The 21,410-nt window shown below is 43.6% G+C and overlaps 1 protein-coding gene across 5 annotated transcripts in view; it reads right to left on the reverse strand.

The window, feature by feature from the left end:
- The window catches only part of LOC140394759 (disco-interacting protein 2 homolog A-like), a 372,914-nt gene that overhangs the window by 34,562 nt on the left and 316,942 nt on the right, over nt 1-21,410 (reverse strand). For all 5 annotated transcript variants that reach the window (XM_072481988.1, XM_072481977.1, XM_072481975.1 and 2 more), the window contains 10 exons: nt 20,323-20,524; nt 18,667-18,776; nt 16,954-17,034; nt 15,157-15,280; nt 10,798-10,919; nt 8,250-8,361; nt 7,471-7,580; nt 5,884-6,014; nt 2,252-2,420; nt 1-171 (listed from right to left, as the gene is read on the reverse strand). In XM_072481988.1, the coding sequence (XP_072338089.1) occupies nt 1-171; nt 2,252-2,420; nt 5,884-6,014; nt 7,471-7,580; nt 8,250-8,361; nt 10,798-10,919; nt 15,157-15,280; nt 16,954-17,034; nt 18,667-18,776; nt 20,323-20,524 (1,332 nt within the window). The remainder of the gene's footprint in view (nt 172-2,251; nt 2,421-5,883; nt 6,015-7,470; nt 7,581-8,249; nt 8,362-10,797; nt 10,920-15,156; nt 15,281-16,953; nt 17,035-18,666; nt 18,777-20,322; nt 20,525-21,410) is intronic.

Raw genomic sequence — 21,410 nt, forward strand, 5'->3', positions numbered from 1 at the left:
CTGTAAGCAGATGGCCACATTGACCCTGCAGCCAAAGGTTGTACTGACAGCCCTCAGGGATAGCCCAAGGTCCTTAAATAACTTGGAGAAGGATTGTGTAAGCGCTATTCGTGGACGCTCCTCTGCAACCACCATACATGTCCGAACACAGGACAGGTTCACACCTTTCACCTGAAGAAAGAAAATATGTTGAGAGTTAGTGCACGTAATGACAAAGACAAAAGGCTACCATTCCTTGGGTTTTAAAAACAGAAGCCAAAATGGCTTAATATGGCACTTCATGGGCAGCACAGTGGTGCAGTGGTTAGCATTGCTGCCTCACGGCGCTGAGGTCCCAGGTCATTCCCAGCCCTGGGTCACTGTCCATGTGGAGTTTGCACATTCTCCCTGTGTTTGCATGGGTTTCGCCCCCACAACCCAAAGATGTGCAGGGTAGGTGGATTGGCCACGCTAAAAATGTCCCTGAATTGGAAAAAATGAATTGGGTACTCAAATTTATTTTTTATAAATGGCACTTCATCACAAGGTGTACCGCTAAATTTAAAGTGTCTGAACCATGCTAAGGACATATATGATTTGGAGAAAAAAAACATTGCCATCAAGTTGCCAAAGCATCTTCAAACTGGGGAGATGGCGGTTTTGTGGTGGTCATTGGACTAATAATCCAGAGGCCCAGGCTAATGCTCCGGCAACCTGGGTTCAAATCCCACCATGGCAGCTGGTGGAAGTTAAATTTAATTACTAAAATCTGCAATTGAGAGCTAGAGCCAGATTCTCCCAAAACATTTCTTATTTCATTTGTGGCGGGTTTTTCAGGGTGTTTCGCTGGCGGGTTCCCCACCGCTATTCATTTTGAGCCCTGTGGAGTTTCTCACCGGTTTAGGCTACACTTACAATTTTCTTTAGCACTGGGGAGCTCAACTCGGAGATTGAGCCGCCATTTTGAAAGGGTGCCCTGACTTCTAAGTGAGCTTGTGGGTCTCCCACACCCTCCACCCATGGGCAATATCACCCCTACACACATGGACACTACCTAAGTGAGGACACCCTGCTCTGTGATCCCTGGGGGTCGCCCCCTCTTCACCCCCCCCAAAAGCCCCCTTACAGCAACCCCTCCCTTCCAGGGCTCTCACCCATCTCCCCCCCCCCCCCCCCAAAGGCCCCTACCTACCTGCCCTGCACTCCTCCACCCTTCAAACCCCCCTCCACCCTCATTTCATGGGCATGGCTCCCTTACCTGCGGCAGTGCCATCCTGGCACCCAGGCAGTGCCCCTGCCAGCTTGGCGGTTGCTTCCGGGCACCTTGGCAGTGCCAAGGTGCAAGCTGGGCAGTGCCAAGGTGCACGTGTTCCAGGGGAGGGCCAGGGAGCCATCTTGTACTGACCCTGACCACCCAAGGGTCTCCGATGGCCCGGGAGACCCCTCGAGTGTTGTTCCCCCTGGTCCACGTCTGTAGCCTTGCTGGGGAGTCCGGGGAATCGAGAGAGGCCAGTGGATCCCATGCAGGTATGTTGTAAGTAGGTCTACGAACTACTTCTGCGAGGGGCATTCGATTACGCCCATTTGGGACGGGGTCCCGGCTCCCATCATCTCACGGGACTCCGGAGAATGTCGGGAGGCGCAGAGGCTGTCGGGAGGCTCACAGGAGGGCTTTCCCAGCATTCTCCGCCACGTTGCGCTCAAGTGAGAGCACAACACAGCCGGACATTCCCAGCCCTAGTCTCAATAACGGTGACCATGTCAAGAATCATCAATTGTGGTGAAAAAGAAACCCAACTGATTCACTAATGCCCATTCGAGAGGGAAATCTGCCATCCATACCCAGTCTGGCCCACATGCATAAAATGTGCTGGCATTTTGCGTACAGTTCTGGTCACCACTTACAGGAAGGACATAATTGCTCTGGACAGAGTGCAGGAAAGATTTACAAGAATGTTGCCAGGGCTTGAAAATTGCAGCGAGGATGCAAGAATGGGCAGGATGGGGTTGTTTTCCTTAGAACGGCCTCTTTCCGTGCCATATCTTTTCCATGGTTCTATGTGACTCCAAGCCCACAGCAATGTGATTGACTCTTAACTGCCCTCTGAAATGGCCGAGCAAGACACTCAGTTCAAAGGCAATTAAGGATGGACAACAAATATCTTACCATTGGCACCCACACCCCTCGAAAGGATAAAGAAATGAAAAATAGGTGACCCATTTGCATGGCATAATTCCCTAGGTAAATTCCAAATACACCATTGACTCTTACCTTCAGCGCATCAGTTTGCACACCAAGGCCTTTGGTGCACATCTCCATGACAGAGTAGGAACAGAAAGTTACACGCACTTTGTACTGACTGACTGCAGACAGCCAGAGGGAGACATTACTCTCTAATTCAAGTGGAGGGACCAGGATGGACTGATGACCCGAATAAACACTGGGAACAGAGAAAAATAGAAGCTGAACCATTATGAAAATGCACACCTGGAGTCTCCCATAGTACAACATTACGCTGAGCATTTACAACATTACACTGAGCATTTACATTACGCTGAGCATTTACATTACGCTGAGCATTTACAACATTACGCTGAGCATTTACATTTCAACATTTCACCGAAGAAATAATGAGTAATGCTCAAAAAAAAAAAATCAACCGTTAAAAATCTGAACATGGTTGTGTGGGTAAAACAAAAAGTGTTATAAAAATAATTCAAAATACTGCTGAACCTGACAACACATTGATCCAAGCGTGGGGTTCCCACACCTCAAAACAATATTGTCCATTGTTCAAACATGCTCACCACAAGTTAAAGATTTGAAAATCTGTTCAATGATGCAACATGCGCAGGAGCAGGAAAATTCAACACGTTCAAAGTATGGATAAAGATTGTGACATTTCAGCGTTCAGAAATGTACAAATGACTCATGATTATTTCCAGCAGGCCTGCCTCGGAAGTTGTTTGATGTAAAAGACACCCAACATTTGGTTAAAATGAGATGAATCATTTTCAAGCTGATGAAGATGGCACATTTGTATTCAGAGATGTGAGCTTGAATAGATGTACAAATCCAGATGTAAATACCGTTCACGCCCAAAATAAATCACCAGAAGATGAAAAACAATCGTTCAGTCAGCACCAACAATGTTCCCCAGAACATAAAATAGTACTGTTATTTAATCATTCAGGTGAAAACGTAGATGATATTCTGCCACTGTTATTCTGTCTACTTTCAATCCTCTTATCTCACAGAGTCACTGCCATAAAACTGAGGACTAAAATCACCGGCAGTATTATTTCCAGCTGACATTAACAGCAGAAATCTTTTTCCAGGCCCCAGTGAGTCGAGCATTCAGGTGAGTGATGTCGAGCTTTTAAAATGACCTCCTCTTAATTGATTCTTCTCGTGCCATGCAACGGTGGGAGAGTGACCAGTCACCAGACATGCACTCAAGCCATTTTAAAACTAGTTCAAATAATGTTTCTCATTTTCCGCCCTCCACCCCCCTCTCTCTCTTGCCCCCCCCCCACACAAGCAATGCAGAAGAAAGCAAGAATTCTGATGCAAAAGATTGCAAGCTTGAACTCTCACCCCAGTTCACTCAGCTTTTACGGGTTAATTCACCAATATGTTGTGAAACCACACAATGAAATCCTGCCATACGTGGAATTTGTTCAGCCAGAGGATGGTGAATCTGTGGAACTCTTTGCCGTAGAAGGCTGTGGAGGCCAATTCACTGAGTGTCTTTAAGGCAGAGATAGATAGGTTCTTGATTAATAAGGGGATCAGGGGTTATGGGGAGAAGGCAGGAGAATGGGGATGAGAAAAATATCAGCCATGATTGAATGGCGGAGCAGACTCGATGGGCCGAGTGGCCTAATTCTGCTCCTATGTCTTATGGTGTCCTTCTAACGGAAAATAAAATTTTCCACATGGTATAAACACCACAAAAAACCTGTGGTTTACAATATGCTTTTAAAAAAATGTATTTTATTATAACCATCTATCAAAACCGGTTACAGCAAGTAAACACCCTGGGAAAACATACTTCCCAGCAATCAACTATACAGTCTGTACACATTTATCCCCCCCTTTTCACCCCCCCCCCCCAACCCCCACGACGAACAGCTCCTCAAACACGGTCACAGACATCTCCCACCTTTCCTAAAACCCCTCTGCAGAGCCCCTTAACTCATATTTTATCTTCTCCAACCGCAGGAAGTCGCACATGTCACCCAACCAAGCCGCCACCCCCAGTGGCAATGCCGACCGCCACTCCAGTAAAATTTGCCGCCATGCAATCAGAGAGGCGGAGGCCACGACATCGGCCTTCCTCCTCTTCATAAGCTCCCGCTTCTCTGAAACCCCAAATATCGCCACCAAAGGGTCCGGGTCCACCTCCCCCTCCACTATCCTGGCTGAGGCCGCGAACCATCCGGACAGAATTTTCTGCAACCCCAAAAGATGTGCGCATGATTCGCTGGCCCCTACCCACACCTCTCAAACTCATCTGCTACCCCCTGAAAGAACCCACTCATTCTCGCCCGAGTCATATGCACCCTGTGCACTACCTTAAACTGTATCAGGCTCATCATTGCACAAGAGGAGGTCCCGTTTACCCTTGGTAGTGCCTCACTCCATACTCCCCAATTGATCTCGACTCCCAACTCCGCTTCCCATTTCTTCTTGATCTTCACCACCCCCTCGTCCCCTGCTCCCACAGCCACTAGTATATATCCTCAATTCTTCCCTCCCCTTCCACATCCGGAAGCAGCAGTCGCTCCAGCAAGGTGCATCCCGGCAACCTAGGGAACCCCCTCCAGATCTCTCATGCAAAGTCCCTAACCTGCAGATACCAGAACTCACTTCCCCTCTCCCTTAACTCCTCCAGACTGGCGAATCCTTCCTCCAAATACAGATCCCTCACATTGGCCAGCCCCACTTCCCACCACCTCCTATATACACTATCCATCCCCCCCACGGTTCTAACCCATGATTCTCGCACAGCGGCATTAACACCGGTTTACAATATGCTGTTTCTGAACCCAAACATCTGTCCTTGATTTGAGTTAGAATTGATCATAAATAGCATGGTGGCACAGTGGCTAGCACTGCAGTCTCACGGAGCCGAGGTCCCAGGTTCAATCCCGGCTCTGGGTCACTGTCCGTGTGGAGTTTACACATTCTCCCCGTGTTTGCGTGGGTTTTGCCCCCACAACACAAAGATGTGCAGGCTAGGTGGATTGGCCGCACTAAATTGCCCCTTAATTGGAAAAAATGACTTGGGTACTCTAAATTTATTTTTAAATTTTTAAAAAAGGAATTGATCATAAATACTGGGAAATAATGATTGCGTTCCATACAATTTTTAAAAGTAAATAAATTTAGAGTAAACATTTTTTTTTCCAGTTAGGGGGCAATTTAACGAGGCCAATCCACCAACCCGCACATCTTTGGGTTGTGGGGGTGAGACCCATGCAGACATGGGGAGAATATGCAAACTCCACACGGACAGTGACCCAGGACCGTGATCGAACCAGAGGCCTTGGCGCCGTGAGGCAGCAGTGCTAACCACTGCGCCACCATGCCGCCCCAGCAGTTCCATACAATTCATATATGCCTACAGCAGCAGGAGGTGGTTGCATTAGGGTTTACATTCTGATTTCAGCTTTGCTCATTGAGGGACTGAATACTGGGCCCTGTCAGACAGGGCTTCAATGTTGCTGTCTCTGTCTCACATTCGCTGTCACCTACTTAGTTAAAATATGGTTGCAGGCACCTTCAGTCTCTGGCAGTGATACACATTGGGGAATCATGCAATTACCATAGAGCAATAGAGTTATTGCAGTTCACTTTACATCAATAAGTTTGATGAGTTTTAGGAACAATTGTCTTACCTGCAGAGACACCAGAGAGCAAAACCCAGGCCGCAGTACGGGTCAAGGCAAACTGCAATCTGTCGGGAAGGGTACAACTCACACTGCAACTTAATTGAGCGACACATGGCACTTGTTGCTTCATGGGACATCTGTTGACAATAAGAATAATACTCAAAGTAAAAGAGGCACATATCTAGATTTTCCTCTCCCCAATGTAAATTACAAAGTGTTTTTTTAGAAAATATTTTATTGAGGCATTTATAATTTTAACAATTTTAAACATCAAATTTCAACAAAAACAAAAACACAATAATATAACGAACAAACCCCCCGGGCACAAACCCCAGCCAACATGGCTTACACAAACAATGCCACCTTCCCCAACCACCCCTCCGTTGGTTCTCCTACCCTTACTCGTCTCTCCTATGCCTCACCTTTCCCCTCCGTATATTACAAAGTTAAAGCTATCGCAGCACAGAGTTATGCAATGAGATTTCATCATAGAACATTTGACGTATGTGTGTTGATTTCTTGTCAGCCATTTGGAAGACATTAACCCTTTCATCTCAACATGTGAACTGCTCACTTGTAATTGCAAACAAAGGAACTGGCTAGGAATGATTTGGAAGTATTTCACCATATAAGCACCATAAAGCAGACAAAAGTTGTATTGGAATGATGGAAATCTCATGATAGTAATGAATGTAATGATAGTATGAAGTTAGATTCTCAGGCAGCCGATGCAAATCTTTCTGCGGGCAGGGGGTAGGACGTGAAGTGTATTCTCCAGTAACCATGTCAACTGTGCTTCAGTTGGGTGCACATTCACCTGGGACAGGAGGTCATGTGTTAAAGACCCACTCAAATTCTAGGCTGACACTCCACGAAAGTACTGAGGGAGTGCTGAATTGTCAGAGATGTCTTTCAGATCAGACAATAAACAAAGGGAACATCAAACAGACATTGAAAAAAAATCCCCTGGCATTATTCAATGGGAAGCAGGGGAGTTCTCTGTAGTTCATGTCCAATATTTTTTTCACGAACAGCACTATCCGGTTTCTTATCTGGATCATGAAGACATTGTGGAGTGAAAATTGGCTGTTGTGTTCACAACATTGACTACACCTCAAACAATACTTAATTGGCTACAACGCACTGTGGGATATTCTGCTGTTGTGAAAGATACACGAGTTTCCTTCTGACTAAAGCAGTTTTTTATGCTGATGAACTTAGGCACTTATATTATTTCAAATTCTAGTACTACATGGACATATAGATCAAAACGGAAAAGTGTCACAGCTGACATTTTAAAAAGCATGCCTTCACGGTACTGGAGTCTTGTTTCATTGGTAAGATTTAATATATGCCCACTTACCAGATCTGTGACGATATTTTGACTTGTTTCAGCTTGTACCCAGACTGGGAGCAGGCTTAAATTCCTACTGTATTTCCCTATGCATAATCCATCAACTGAATATTCGATGAAAAACATTTAAATAGTGAGATGCATGGAAGGTCAAATTATGCTGTGCAGTTGCCGATTTTTCGAAATGTCACAACTGTCTCAGTTACCGTATGCAGATATCCAAAGTAAAGACTCCATACCTTCACTCCTGCAAGGATTCCAGTCGTAGATACGCTGAAGTCCAAATATGCCAACATTTCAGGTGTTGGCGCTTTGTATATTTGGGGAGGCTTCTTTCGGGGCAAGTCATCTAATTGAAATACAAATGTCAAAAATCAATTAAACATTATTAATACAAATCATTAAAGCACCAATCTTAAATCAACCAAGAAAACTTAGGCAGTTCTATTTCCCATATAATAGTTTCTCCAATCAATCATTCATGGCCTACAAGGAACAAAACAGACATGGATTGGAACAGGTTAAATGTAGTTAAATAAGGTGTAATTTATAAGGTTCACTTCTGCCCTAGATACAGATCTAGGATATAGCAGGGTTAGCAACTACCAGAAGTTGTCAGAGAACCTTACTGAGCAGTGTGTCCAATATCTAGTTATTCTTTAATGTGACTATAGGCTTTTTGAAGGTGGCCAGAAGCATTTTAGTGAGATGAAGCTTGATACAAGTTATTAAGTTCATCTTACAATCAACAAGCGAAGGTACATAGTAACAGTTTTAATCATAATTTCCATGAAAAGATTGATAAACATGAAAGCACGTTTTAAGAAATAAAACATAAGGAACAGGAGCAGGTTATCCAGCCACTCTAGTCAGCTTCACCATTCATATCATGGCTGATCGGATCTTGGCCTGTCCCCCATAACTCTAAACTCTCTTGTAATCTCACAAACCTGTCCAAATAGATCCAAAATATTATCCAACTGACTTATTGTTTGCTCAACAAATAACAGAAGCCTACCGGTATCTAGAACTGTGGGCCAGCTCTTGATATCCACAGCTGCAGCTGCCTCCTTCGAGCGGAGTAGTTTTAATATAGCCTGTGTTGTGAGTATGCAGACAGATTTGCTGACCTGGAGGAAGAAAAGGAACAAAGTGACCACACCGTTGCGGGATCTTTAATTAATTACCCAAATTTGTACAGTAAAAATGGATTTACCATGCAAAGACTTGAGCTGCCCATAACACCAGCTCATTCGCTCAACCATTCATTCTTTTTCCGATGCTTAATTCTTGCAGTTGGCACCACAACATGACAATATTCGTCCTGCAAATTAATTGCTTTGGCTTTCTTACATCATGAAAACCAAAATCAGAAATAAAACTAGATGCTGCAAACGCAAAGCAAGTCAACATCAGAGAAGGGAATAGTTCGGGAGGAATTTTCAATCAGTTTTATTTCAAAATTGCAGCCACTATGAATTTTATTTTCATCTCCAACATGAATGTTAAGTTACTTTAATTAATTAAACATAGCAGGAAAATGTTTTTTGATTCTGATGTACATGAGCCTCAATAAATTAGTATCTTAACATGGTGGCAACTGTTATCTGTGTCTGAACCCTGTTGTGCCAAAGAGAAAATGTTTTGACTTTATACTGTAAACATACAATAGTTTTATTTTCCTTTTGGTAACTTTGCAGCTGAAGGTACCAGGTAAAGTTGGTTGGGTGATCCAGTGGAATCGATCCCAAGTTTATCCTGGAAGATTCTGATGTTATATTTGTCAGATATGAAATAATATTTATAAATCAGCTCATCCTGAACTCCACATCCCATTTAAAAAGCAAAGAGTTGCATTGACATAACACTTTTCACAAATGGAGACAAAGCCCTTTACAGCCAATGAAGTACCTCTGAAGTGTAGTCACTGTTGTTATGCAGGAAATATGGCAGCCAATTTGCTCACAGCAAGCTCCCACAAATGGCAAAGTGATAATGACCACAATCTGCTTTTTTGTGATTTTTGGGGGGGATAAGTATTGGCCAAGATACTTATGGCCAAAATAGTGCCATGGGATCTTTTCCATCCACCTGAGCGGGCAGGTGGTGCCTAATTTAACATCTCATTGTAAAGATGGTACCTCTAACAGCGCAGCGCTCTCTCAGTATTGTACTGCAATGTCAGCCTTGATTTTGTGCTCAAATCCTGGAGTTGGACTCAAACCCAGTATCCTGTGATTCAGAGGCGGGAATGTGACCAACTAAGCCACGATTGAAACATGGTACTTGACACAATTATTTGGTGCAAAGACTCTCACCTTTTCAGAACCTGATTAGATATGTTATTCCCCTTTACACTGGAGGTAGAAGGCAGTATTTCAGACTATAAACAATAAAAATAAACTTTTATTAAGTACGAGTTCTGCGTGACCATGGAATAAACTGGGCCCCTGGAATACCAATATTAGTTTACTTCAGTCAAATGCACTTACTGAACAAGCCACAATTTAGCAAGTATGTTTGAACTGGTTTCAATCCAGAATCTTTGTTCCAACACATTACATCAACATTGCTATAAGGGGGGGGTAGTATTAACAGGCTACTTTCAAAAGAGCAATGTAAATCTGCAGTAACTATTTTATAGTTCAGCCAAATTTCTTACATATGGCAGAAGATTATAGATGTCTATCAGTCCTTTTCTCTACATTACAACAAAAGAATACAGGGTGTACTACCATCAGTAGATCCCTCTGTATAGGCAGTACAGTGCATCATGGCATAACTTCATCAGCCCTTGCTTTACTAAAAGATGACCCATTAGCTATGCTTCCTGTATATAAATAACAGCAATGTGTGACATAATTGTGTGTGTGTGTGTGTGTGTGAGACTAAGTGAGATTACTACTTTTAGCATGCCTCACGATATAATGAGCACCTACTCACTATTTACGGAAATCAGAGAGTTGTGTTACAGCTCCATTAATTATTCCGTCATGTGGATTGTCATGTGATTCTTTCATTCAAGGTGCCTACATAGCTAATAGTATAAGACTTTTAGTTAAACCTACTATACGGTAACAAGTAGTTGATGTTATAATTCCAACATCTGTGGTGATATGCTGGTCAGCAATATCATAGATAGATGGTGTGCAACGTCCAACCAGTAGGTGGCGGTGCAGACACACCATGCAGGCTCAAGGCTGTGGTCATGTGACCAGGGACTCCCATATAAATGGAGGTACATCCCACCATCACCAAATGATAGTAAGATATACAGGTGAACAGTTGTGCTAGGTGTAGTTCCAGAGGAGTATATGAAGACTCCATGATAACTTGCTCTGTAGCAGATCGCTATCTTACCACGTGTGATTCAAAAAAAATCCTGGTTTGGACAAGTCTAGGTATTTGGTGGATTCATTGCAAGGTATAGAAGACCAAACACAACATCAACTTCCAAATCAATATTTTTAATAGCATAATTCCTACAGTTAAGTGATCTCAAGAACTGAATGTAACAGTATGAAATTATCTCAGAGAAAGGTGCTAGGAATTGTTCGATACCATACCTCTACAATCATCTTGACAGTGGGTAAAGTGGTGGCGAGGTTCTGGGGGTGAGGAGGTCGCACAGTGACAGGCACACATCCTGCATACAGGCACCCATAGAATGTCATTATAAGGTCGATACCTGGCGGAGAAAGCAGAATGAGACAGTTTGCTGTGGTCCAGTTATCTCTCAGAGGTCACTCTGGAAACTGGGCCCGGGGTATTTCAACATCTCTGAGAAGCAGAAATTGGAGACAAGTCACCCTCTGTCCACAACTGATAAGGATGTTAAATGGGGCTACAGATACCAATTCCGTGGTATCAAGGTTTTACAGACTCTACATTGATGAATTGTGGCAAATTGACCACTGTACCACGTTTATGGATACAGAAATAAAATTAAATTGTGACAATTCATACTAAGCTGAGGGAGCCCCACTACTCCCTGCCCGTACAATGCACAGGTCAAATATCCTTTATTCATGCATCCAAGAAACAAAAACACCCAAAAAGCCAATGTTTTTTTTTGAACTGCTATGCAATTAATTGGCATGTTAATCAAGGATGGTGGGTGGCACGGTGGTGCAGTGGTTAGCACTGCAGCGTCACAATGCTGAAGACCCGGGTTCGATCCCGGCCCGGGTCCATAAGACCATAAGACATAGGAGCAGAATTAGGCCACTCGGCCCATCGGCCAATCACCAAGGAGGCCCTTAGTGTTGGGTGGGGTTACTGGGTTATGCAGATAGGGTGTAGGTGTTGACCTTGGATAGGGTGCTCTTTCCAAGAGCCGGTGCAGACTCGATGGGCCGAATGGCCTCCTTCTGCACTGTAAATTCTATGATAATCTATGAGTCTGCTCCGCCATTCAATCATGGCTGATAATTTCTCATCCCCATTCTCCTGCCTTCTCCCCATCACCCCTGATCCCCTTATTAATCAAGAACCTATCTATCTGTCTTAAAGACACTCAGTGAATTGGCCTCCACAGCCTTCTGTGGCAAAGAGTTCCACAGATTCACCACCCTCTGGCTGAATAAATTCCTCCTCATATCTGTTTTAAAGGACCGTCCCTTTAGTCTGAGATGGTGTCCTCCGGTTCTAGTTTTTCCTACAAGTGGAAACATCCTCTCCACATCCACTCTATCCAGGCCTCGCAGTATCTTGTAAGTTTCAATAAGATCCCCTCTCATCCTTCTGAACTCCAACGAGTACAGACCCAGAATCCTCAAACGTTCCTCATACGACAAGCTCTTCATTCCAGGGGTCATTCTGGTGAACCTCCTCTAGACCCGTTCCAAGTTGGGGAACACTTCAGCAGTCGAGGACATTCAGCCTGATCTTCAGGTAAGCGTTCTCCAAGGCGGCCTTCAGGACGCGCGACAACGCAGAGCAGAAACTTATAGCCAGGTTCCGCACACGAGTACAGCCTCAACCGGGACATTGGATTCATGTCGCATTTCATTCACACCCCCCCCCCCCCATCTGGCCCGGGTTTGCAAAATCTTATCAACTGTCCTGGCTTGAGACAATTCACACCTCTTTAACCTGGGTTACCCCTCTCTCTGGCTCTGTAAAGACTTAATTACCTGCAAATGCTCGCATTCAAAGTATCGTCTTGCATCTTTGACTTTGTCTATATAGATGTTTCTGGAATCTACCTCTCCATTCATCTGAGGTAGGAGCAGTGCTTCGAAAGCTAGTGACTTGAAACAAACCTGTTGGACCTTAACCTGGTGTTGTAACATTTCCTACTGTGCTCACCCCAGTCCAACACCGGCATCTCCACGTCAGGACCCTTTCCAAGGCCAGCACATCCTTCCTTAGATACGGGGCCCAAAACTGCTCATAATACTCCAAATGGCAGGCAGCACAGTGGCGCAGTGGTAGCACTGCAGTCTCACGGTGCCGAGGTCCCAGGTTCGATCCCAACTCTGGGTCACTGTCTGTGTGGAGTTTGCACTTTCTCCCCGTGTTTGCGTGGGTTTCACCCTCACAACCCAAAGATGTGCAAGGTAGGTGGATTGAATACGCTAAATTGCCCATTAATTGGAAAAAATTAATTGGGTACTCTAAATTAAAAAAAAAAAAATAATACTCCAAATGGGGTCTGACCAGAGGCTTATACAGCCTCAGAAGTACATCCCTGGTCTTGTATTCTAGCCCTCTTGACATGAATGCTAACATTGCATTTGCCTTCTTAACTGCCGACTGGACCTGCACATTAACCTTAAGGGAATCGTGAACAAGGACTCCCAAGACCCTTTGTGCTTCTGCTTTCCGAAGCGTTTCCCCTTTTAGAAAATAGTCTATGCCTAAATTGCTCCTTCCAAAGTGCATAACCTCACACTTTTCCACATTGTATTTCATTTGTCACTTCATTGCCCACTTGTGTCACTGTCCGTGTGGAGCTTGCACATTCTCCCAGTGTCTGTGTAGGTTTCATCCTCATAATCCAAAGATGTGCCGGATAGGTGGATTGGACACGCTTAATTGCCCCTTAATTGGAAAAAAGAATTGGGCACTCTAAATTTAAAAAAATGTTAATAAAGGAAGGTAATATATTACAGGTATAATAAGTGTTAACAGGCAAGAAATAGGGTACGAGAGCGTTGGCAAATGGGGAAACAACCTAGTATTTGTAGACTAAGCTAGTCTACGCTTAGGTTATTGTAATGCAAGTTTGCTGAGGCTTACTGGATATATGGTGGACCTTAAAACGAAAAATATCAGAAAACCAAAAATGCAATCAGTTTCAAGGGTTTCGGATAAAGGATAATCAACCTATACTACTGCCAAAACAGTATATACCGAAATAAACCTAGTTTCGACAATTGATCACGGACTAGAAACATTTATTTCATTTCTCTCTCCAAGTCTGTTGCCAAATCTGCGGAGTATTTCCAGCATTTTCTTTTTGCCCCATATTTCCAGCAACTACAATATTTTGATTTTGGCGATGATTAAAATATAACTTTTGCATTTTTAATTTTAACACTATAAAAAGTTGAACACTGTCAGTTATAGAATAAATACTGCTTGGATGAGCCATGTTGTTTGAGCAAAGTCGGTAAACTGTGAGAATGTTAAACATTTCCGCCCAAGGTGCTCTCAGGTTCAATATCACCTGGGGTTTGGAAACAATGTAATTCCACACTCTGTAAAGTGGGCGTGGCCATCTTGTGATTCTATCTTCTGGAAGTAGACCAACAAATGCTGATGAATACTCGTGAGACAAGACTAGTCATAATTTATCTTACATACCAGAAATGAACAACAGAATACAATTCACAGCGGATTTAAGATGCGGCTTGTAAATAACTAAGCAAGTCACACTATCCCTGTTGGCAGGCTAAATGCACTTTGTAAATTTTTGAAACTAGTTGCTCTACACATAAGCAGGGAGCTCCCATTTGCTGTTCTTAACTTCTTTAACAGGTCTCTGATCAAAGTGTGCCTTTTCTCAGCTAATTAGGAAATCAAAAGCTAGACCTTTGACTCTGTCCAGCTCAATGCTCGAAGATGGTTTGTCAAGCTGCTAAATACACCTAGTGTTATTCCCCTGGGACTTATCTCTAGTTACTTGCGAACAATGAAGGCATTGGAAACGTATAATTGATAAATCTCCGGGTGTTCCCATTTCCTCCCACAAGTTCCGAAAGACGTGCTTGTTATGTGAATTGGACATTCTAAATTCTCCCTCAGTGTATCCGAACAGGTGCCGGAATGTGGTGACTAGGGGCTTTTCACAGTAACTTCATTGCAGTGTTAATGTAAGCTTACTTGTGACATTAATAAAGATTATTATTATTAAATTTCCATTGTCCCAAGCTGACATGGTACATTGAAAGCACTATGAAAGCACTACTACTTTATATGGAGAGTTTGATACTGCAATGCCCCTCAGCGATCTGTTGCACATTTGGTATCTCAAGAGCCAAGTTTAACTTAACATTCTAATGCGAAATGGTGCCTAAAATCCTCCCTCGACCCAAATGGCGAGAAATCCCAAAGCATATCACTTGGATGAATGTGCAAAACATTCAGCTGCTGGAGCTACCCAATTCAACGACAACCTTTTTCAAGTAAACAAGTCCTTTAGCCACAAAGCTTTTTTTTTAAATTTAGAGTACCCAATTCATTTTTTCCAATTAAGGGGTAATTTAGCGTGGCCAATCCACCTACCCTGCACATCTTTGGGTTGTGGGGGTGAAACCCACACAAACACGGGGAGAATGTGCAAACTCCACACGGACAGTGACCCAGAGCCGGGATCGAACCTGGGACCTCGGCGCCGTGAGGCAGCAGGGCTAATCCACTGCGCCACCGTGCTGCCCCTTTAGCCACAAAGATGGTGTGAAAGAGGCAGTCTTGTTTACCTGGTGGGTAAACCAAGGCCACATGATCCCCTGTGTTGAGGCGTCCTTTCTCCAACAAGGCTGCAGCCACTCTCTCTGCTCTCTTGTGCAGCTGGATACAAGTTGCTGTATTCGCCACAGTGCCCTGGAGGGTTAAAAACGTATGTTTTTTAAAAACAGTTCCATGATGTAAAAACCAAACTGCTACCACAAATTTCTCTCAAATGTTATTCTCCTCCCTGCACTTTGGTGACCCGTGCATTCCATACCTACTAACATAGATTTTATTGGCCCCTATCATATCCACCCATTCTATTAAGTCAGACTCTAACACACAACACAGATTCCCCCCAAAAATATCCCATTAGCCTCTCCATCTATCTCTTTTCGCTACAATACTCAATATCACTTACATGAAATATGCATTTTAAAGGGTGGTCCATGGCATTGCTAAATGAAGTTTCATGATAACCTGATTGAAAAGGCCAGTTGTTATTAACTATGCAGCACATAGTGTATTATGAAGCTACTAAGGTTGAGTTAGAGCCTGTGAAGTTAGAATTTACAAGGAAAGTGAACAGGACACGGCACAGTGATTAGCACTGCTACCTCACAGCGCCAGGGACCCGGGTTCCATTCCAGCCTTGGGTGACTGTCTGTGTGTACGTTCTCCCAGTGTCTGCGTGGGTTTCCTCCGGGTGCTCCAGTTTTCTCCCACAATCCAAAGATGTGCAGGTTAGATGGTTTGGCCATGCTAAAATTGCCCCTTAAGTGTCCAAAGATGTGAAGGTTAGTTGGGGTTATGGAGTTACGGGGATAGGGCAGGGGAGTAGGCTAGATCGGGTGCTCAGAGGGTGGGTGAAGGCCTAATAGGTTGAATGGCCTCCTTCTGCACTGTCGGGATTCTATGAAATACAAGTTGAGGGCAGTGTTTAATTACTATTTGATCAAGACATTTCACAGATTAGGAAATACTTGTTATTTCTGACAACCGGGGCAGCACCGTAACACAGTGGTTAGCACAGTTGCTTCACAGCTCCAGGGTCCCAGGTCTGATTCCCGGCTTGGGTCACTGTCTGTGCAGAATCTGCAAGTTCTCCCAGTGCCTGCGTGGGTTTCCTCCGGGTGTTCCGATTTCCTCCCACAGTCCAAAGATGTGCGGGTTAGGTGGATTGGCCATGCTAAATTGCCCTTTGAGTCCAAAAGGTTAAGTGGGGGTTACTCGGTTAGGGTAGATACGTGGGCTTGAGTGCTCGTCAGGACCAGTGCAGACTTGATGGGCCGAATGGCCTTCTGCACTGTAAATTCTGTACATGTAGCCTGTATTAAAATTGTCTTGCATCTATAGCGAAATCTGAAATTTAGTGTATGATGTTGGGAGCAACATGGGTGATGTACACACAAAGTCAAGGAAGTTATGTTGGATAGCTTCAGGTGCATCATACCAACTAAAACTAGAGGCAATAAAATCAAATTCTTAATGATTTAAAAATGGAAAAGTCAATTAATGTTTGATAATTTAAGTAAACATTGGGTTTACATTGGGCACATAAGGTTCAGCTAAGCAGATGTATTCAGGAGTTAAATACCACTGAAAACAAAGCACGCATCCTATTGTTTCCCACTTATTATTCTCTATTGATAACGATATCTTTACACCTCACTCAGCCTCTGCTGGATCTTCAGAAAAATACCAATACAACTCCAGGTGAAATTGCGAGACACCACTCACCGCCATCACAACACATCTCTTATTCATTACATTCTGATTTGAATTCCCCGTCTCTAAAGAATTAACTCATTTTCGTCTGAACATACCTTGGCATTTAAGAGGAGAAAAAGGGGGTGATCTGGCGTGGTCTGAGCACGCCAGTGCAGAACGTCTGCCAAGAAAAGAAACTGGGAAAAGAAGGGGAAATGTCACAAAGCAGTCAAAGGCAGCAAAAGAAAATATCAAGTCATTTGTTAAAAGATAACAATATGGGGCAGCACGGTGGTTTAATACAAGTGGGTTAGCCCTGCAGCCTCACAGCGCTGAGGTCCCAGGTTCGATCCCGGCTCTGGGTCACTGTCCATGTGGAGTTTGCACTTTCTCCCCGTGTTTGGGTTTCGCCCCCACAACCCAAAAGATGTGGATTGGCCACGCTAAATTGCCTCTTAATTGAAAAACATTAATTGGATACACTAAATTTATTTTTTAAATTAACAATAGGAATCCTTTTTTTGTCAGAATGAATAATGCATCAACTTTCAAGGCAGCACAAAGCAGATTTTCCAAACAGAAAGTAACTCCTTAAAATAAACCTGTATTCAATTTGTTGGTGGGGAAACAGAGCAGGTGGATTTAACTTGGGTGGGTTGCAGGAAAGGTTGGGGGGGGGGTAAATTGCTCTGGTTTCTAGTAACAATCATACAGAAAGTGGCCACAAATAGCTGCCAGAGGAGGTCTTGCTTCTCAATACACCTTATACAATGATGTGTCAAGTGGCAAAGCAGTGTCGGCTGCACAACCGGTTGAGATATTTAGAAACAAACAGGGGAATGCAGCAGCATGAGCAGTTGGTGTCCTTCTAGCCAGGGTAGAATAAGCCAACAACCAGGCATTGAAACCACAACTTGTGGTAACGGGCCTTCCATTTTGAAGACAGATAGAATTCATTTCCCTGGGTTTGCAAAGAAGCCAACCTTTCCCAACAGAAATCAGTGGTCCAGATACCAAAAATCAGTATTTTGGCAGTAAAATCCGGATTTTCATTTCAAAGAAAAAATGGCCACCAATCTGAAGTATAGCTTGAAACCTTTATTGCACAAATCTAAAACATAAATGGAAAATGCAAATCCAATGCTTCACACATGAGTACATCATGAGTGGGTGTTTTCAAATTAAGTTTCAAATATTCAGTAAATCTAAGAATGAAAAACGTGCACAAAACATTCGCCTTTTTCCGTGACCACGCCCCACCTTCATTCTGCAACCTCCTCCAACTATCTGAGAACTCTCAGGTTGCTTTGAAGAAGAGCTGGAATGTTTCAGCTATAAAGAGAGACTGGATAGTCTGGGCTTGTTTTCCTTGGGAGCAGAAAAGGCTGTGTATAAAGTGTATAAAATTATGAGGGACACAGGTTGGGTAGATGGGAAGGTACGTTTCCCCTTAGTAGAGGGATCAATAACCGGGGGCATAGATTTAAGGTAATGGGCAGAAGTTTTAGAAGAGATGTGAGGAAAAACCCCAGAGGGTGGTTGGAATCTGGAACTCACTACCTGAAAGGATGGTAGCGGCCTCACAACTTTTAAGCAGTATTAAATGAAAAGTCATAGCATACAAGGGTATGGGCCAAGAGCTGGAAAATTGGATTAGAATAGTTAGGTGCTTGATGGCCAGTGCAGACATTATGGACCGAAGGGCCTCTTTCCGTGCTGTAAAACTCTTTGACACATGGCACAAAACTGATAACACCCTATAATCAGAACAGAGTACAATGTAGTATATATTCAAAATATCATTCTTACATTACATTAGAATACCATACCTTTCGGGCCTGATCATTGTCCTCAAACTGGGTGACATCCCTGCCGGAGGCTTGTGCTATTCGCTTCCCTGCCACAAGGTTACCAACTATCATGGAAGCAGGTCCCACCTCTGCATACAAGAACAAATGAGGGGGTTAAAACTAAAACAATGGGGGGGGGGGCAGCACAGTGGCACAGTGATTAGCACTGCTGCCTACGACACTGAGGAGCTGGGTTCGAATCCCGGCCCTGGGTTACTGTCCGTGTGAAATTTGCACATTCTTCCTGTGTCTGCGTGGGTTTCACCCCCACAACTCAAAGATGTGCAGGGCAGGTGGACTGGCCACGCGAAATTGCCCCTTAATTGGAAAAAAAATAACTGGGTATTCTAAATTTATTTTAGAAATAAATAAATAAATAAAACAATGGGTAGAAAATAAAGTTGCGTCACTTTTCAGCTTTTTTGTCAGGTAGTCTGTACCAAAACAAAACGCTGTGTCACTGAACTGTATTTTTAATTAACTGTTTCCCAGGACATCATATTCATCAGTAATATTGGAAATTTAAGTGACTGGACACATGGACCAGATTTACTTTGGGTTTTTTTCATCAATTTATATTTCTTATTCCATCGCCCCTTTTAAACAGATGAAAGGTAAGGGTTAATGTGTACAGTTCACCACACCCACAGAGGAATTAATTTGTTAAACCCTCCAGTCCTCTAACACAAATCAATCCAAGAGGAGAGCAAGCTCTCGAGGACTCCACTCCAGTGCAGCCAGCTGGAAATATAAATATGTTTCAAAGGGTACTCGACAATGAGGTAAACAGGGTGGTCGAGGACTCATTGACACAAAACCTACTAATGTTTATACAAAAGGAAATTACCCAATTTAAGAAGGGATTGATGCTATTGATTCAGTGCAAAATTACAGCAGGTGCTGTAAAACTGCACTACATAGAGGGGGCAGGTTTGACCACTGACGGGTGTTGAGCTGCATAATCTCAGCACTGTTGGGAACCTTAGAAACCCTCGGGCTAGAGAAGTGAAAATTCGGCCCAAGGTTTGAAACATCGTTATTCTGTAACACCAGCCAGGATGTGCATCGATGCAGACACCATCTTGGGCGCTATAACCTACATCTACTGTCTTGATCACAAAATAGAATCAGATCCTGTGGACAACCATTCCCAATTGCATCCTTAATGCCACCAAGAAAAAACGAAATGAAGAATATAAATTGAGAGATATTATAATTATAAACATATACCAATGCCCAAGCTTAGAACCTGTAGTGAAATTGCGTGCTTCATAAATTATTTTTCTAAAAGTACCATAAACAATTCCCCTTTTAACTTACATTTTTTGGAGGAAAGGGAGGAATAAAGCATTTTTGGATACCTACATGAAAAATAGAAACCCATCATAGGCTAATGATTTTAAAAATATTTATCTGGCATTTATAGGGCTAACACTAGCACCTAGTATGTGCGTTATTTATTTAAGAGTGTTAACAACTTCAAACTCCAAACCTACTTACACAGCATGCAAGTACTGCAGCAGCAGTACAAAAAAAGGAAGCTGTTCAACACATGAATAGAATGAAAAAAATACCTTTATTCTCAATAAATCCATTCCACTGGACACTGAAGGGCCGATGGTGAATTACACCTACCTGGCTGTTTCTGCCTCGGTTTGGGAAGGTTGGTGACACAGGTGTGGGGGCACATCAAGACATTGCATGGGTGCAACAGGCCCTCCAGAAAGCGTTGTTTGGTCTCGGATAGGTGGATGCCGCCTAAAGGAGTCTTGGGAAGTGTGTTAGCAGGTACCAGGGCCAGGCAGTACACTCCTACCTGATGAATACTGTCGATAGCCTGGAAACAAGCAGAAGGTGATTATCATACTTTAATCTGAAGACTTGCCAGAACCTCCGAGTTCCTCTTCATTAGCTTCAAAGGAATGTTAAATCAGCTGCTAACGGCATTCTGCAACCCTGCCACAGGTGTGTAATTATATTAGAGATTTGTAGCAAACCGCAATCTCGTTTAAAAGTGGACAAAAATAGTTTTACAACACGGTTCCCAGAAGTAACATGACTTCTTTTGTGGATTCCAACTTCTGTCAGCCAGACTGTCCTTATCTCAAGAAGGATCACCAGACACTGGAATTTCAAGGATGCCTTGGATGACATAATTGAATCTCTTAAAAGGTGTGAACAAATCTTTTTACTTCTGAGGGCAGTAAGAAGTCTTACAACACCAGGTTAAAGTCCAACAGGTTTGTTCCGACATCACTGAGGGAACAGGAGACAGGAAAGACTTCCTCAAAATACTGCAATTTACTGACTTCTTTGCTTTGTGAAACATGCAAGAAGCATTTGCAATGAGGGACCTCCGGGTGCGGCTATGCTGAGCTAAGTCGCACGTTCAGCAGCTCCCGCCAGAAAGGGACTTTTGAGGGGTTCCAACGGCAATTGATCGGCGGTTCCCAGTGGAAAGGTGACAGTGCTGTTCCCCCGGCACTGTATGGATTGGACCAGGAGTGGAGGGGTCAAGAAAGTGATTTTAGTGCAGCGAAAAGTGCGAGGGAGGAGAAGCAAGATGGCGGCGGGTGGAGACCGAGCAGCGTGGACGCTATGGTCACAGGAGCAGCAGGAGTTCCTCAAACGCTGCTTTGCGGAGCTGAAGGCAGAACTGCTAGAGCCGATGAAGGCGTTGATTGACAAGCTGGTGGAGACCCAGAAGGCCCATGGGGCGGCGA

Source organism: Scyliorhinus torazame, chromosome 2 (assembly GCF_047496885.1).
Source record: "Scyliorhinus torazame isolate Kashiwa2021f chromosome 2, sScyTor2.1, whole genome shotgun sequence".
Classification (NCBI taxonomy): domain Eukaryota; kingdom Metazoa; phylum Chordata; class Chondrichthyes; order Carcharhiniformes; family Scyliorhinidae; genus Scyliorhinus; species Scyliorhinus torazame.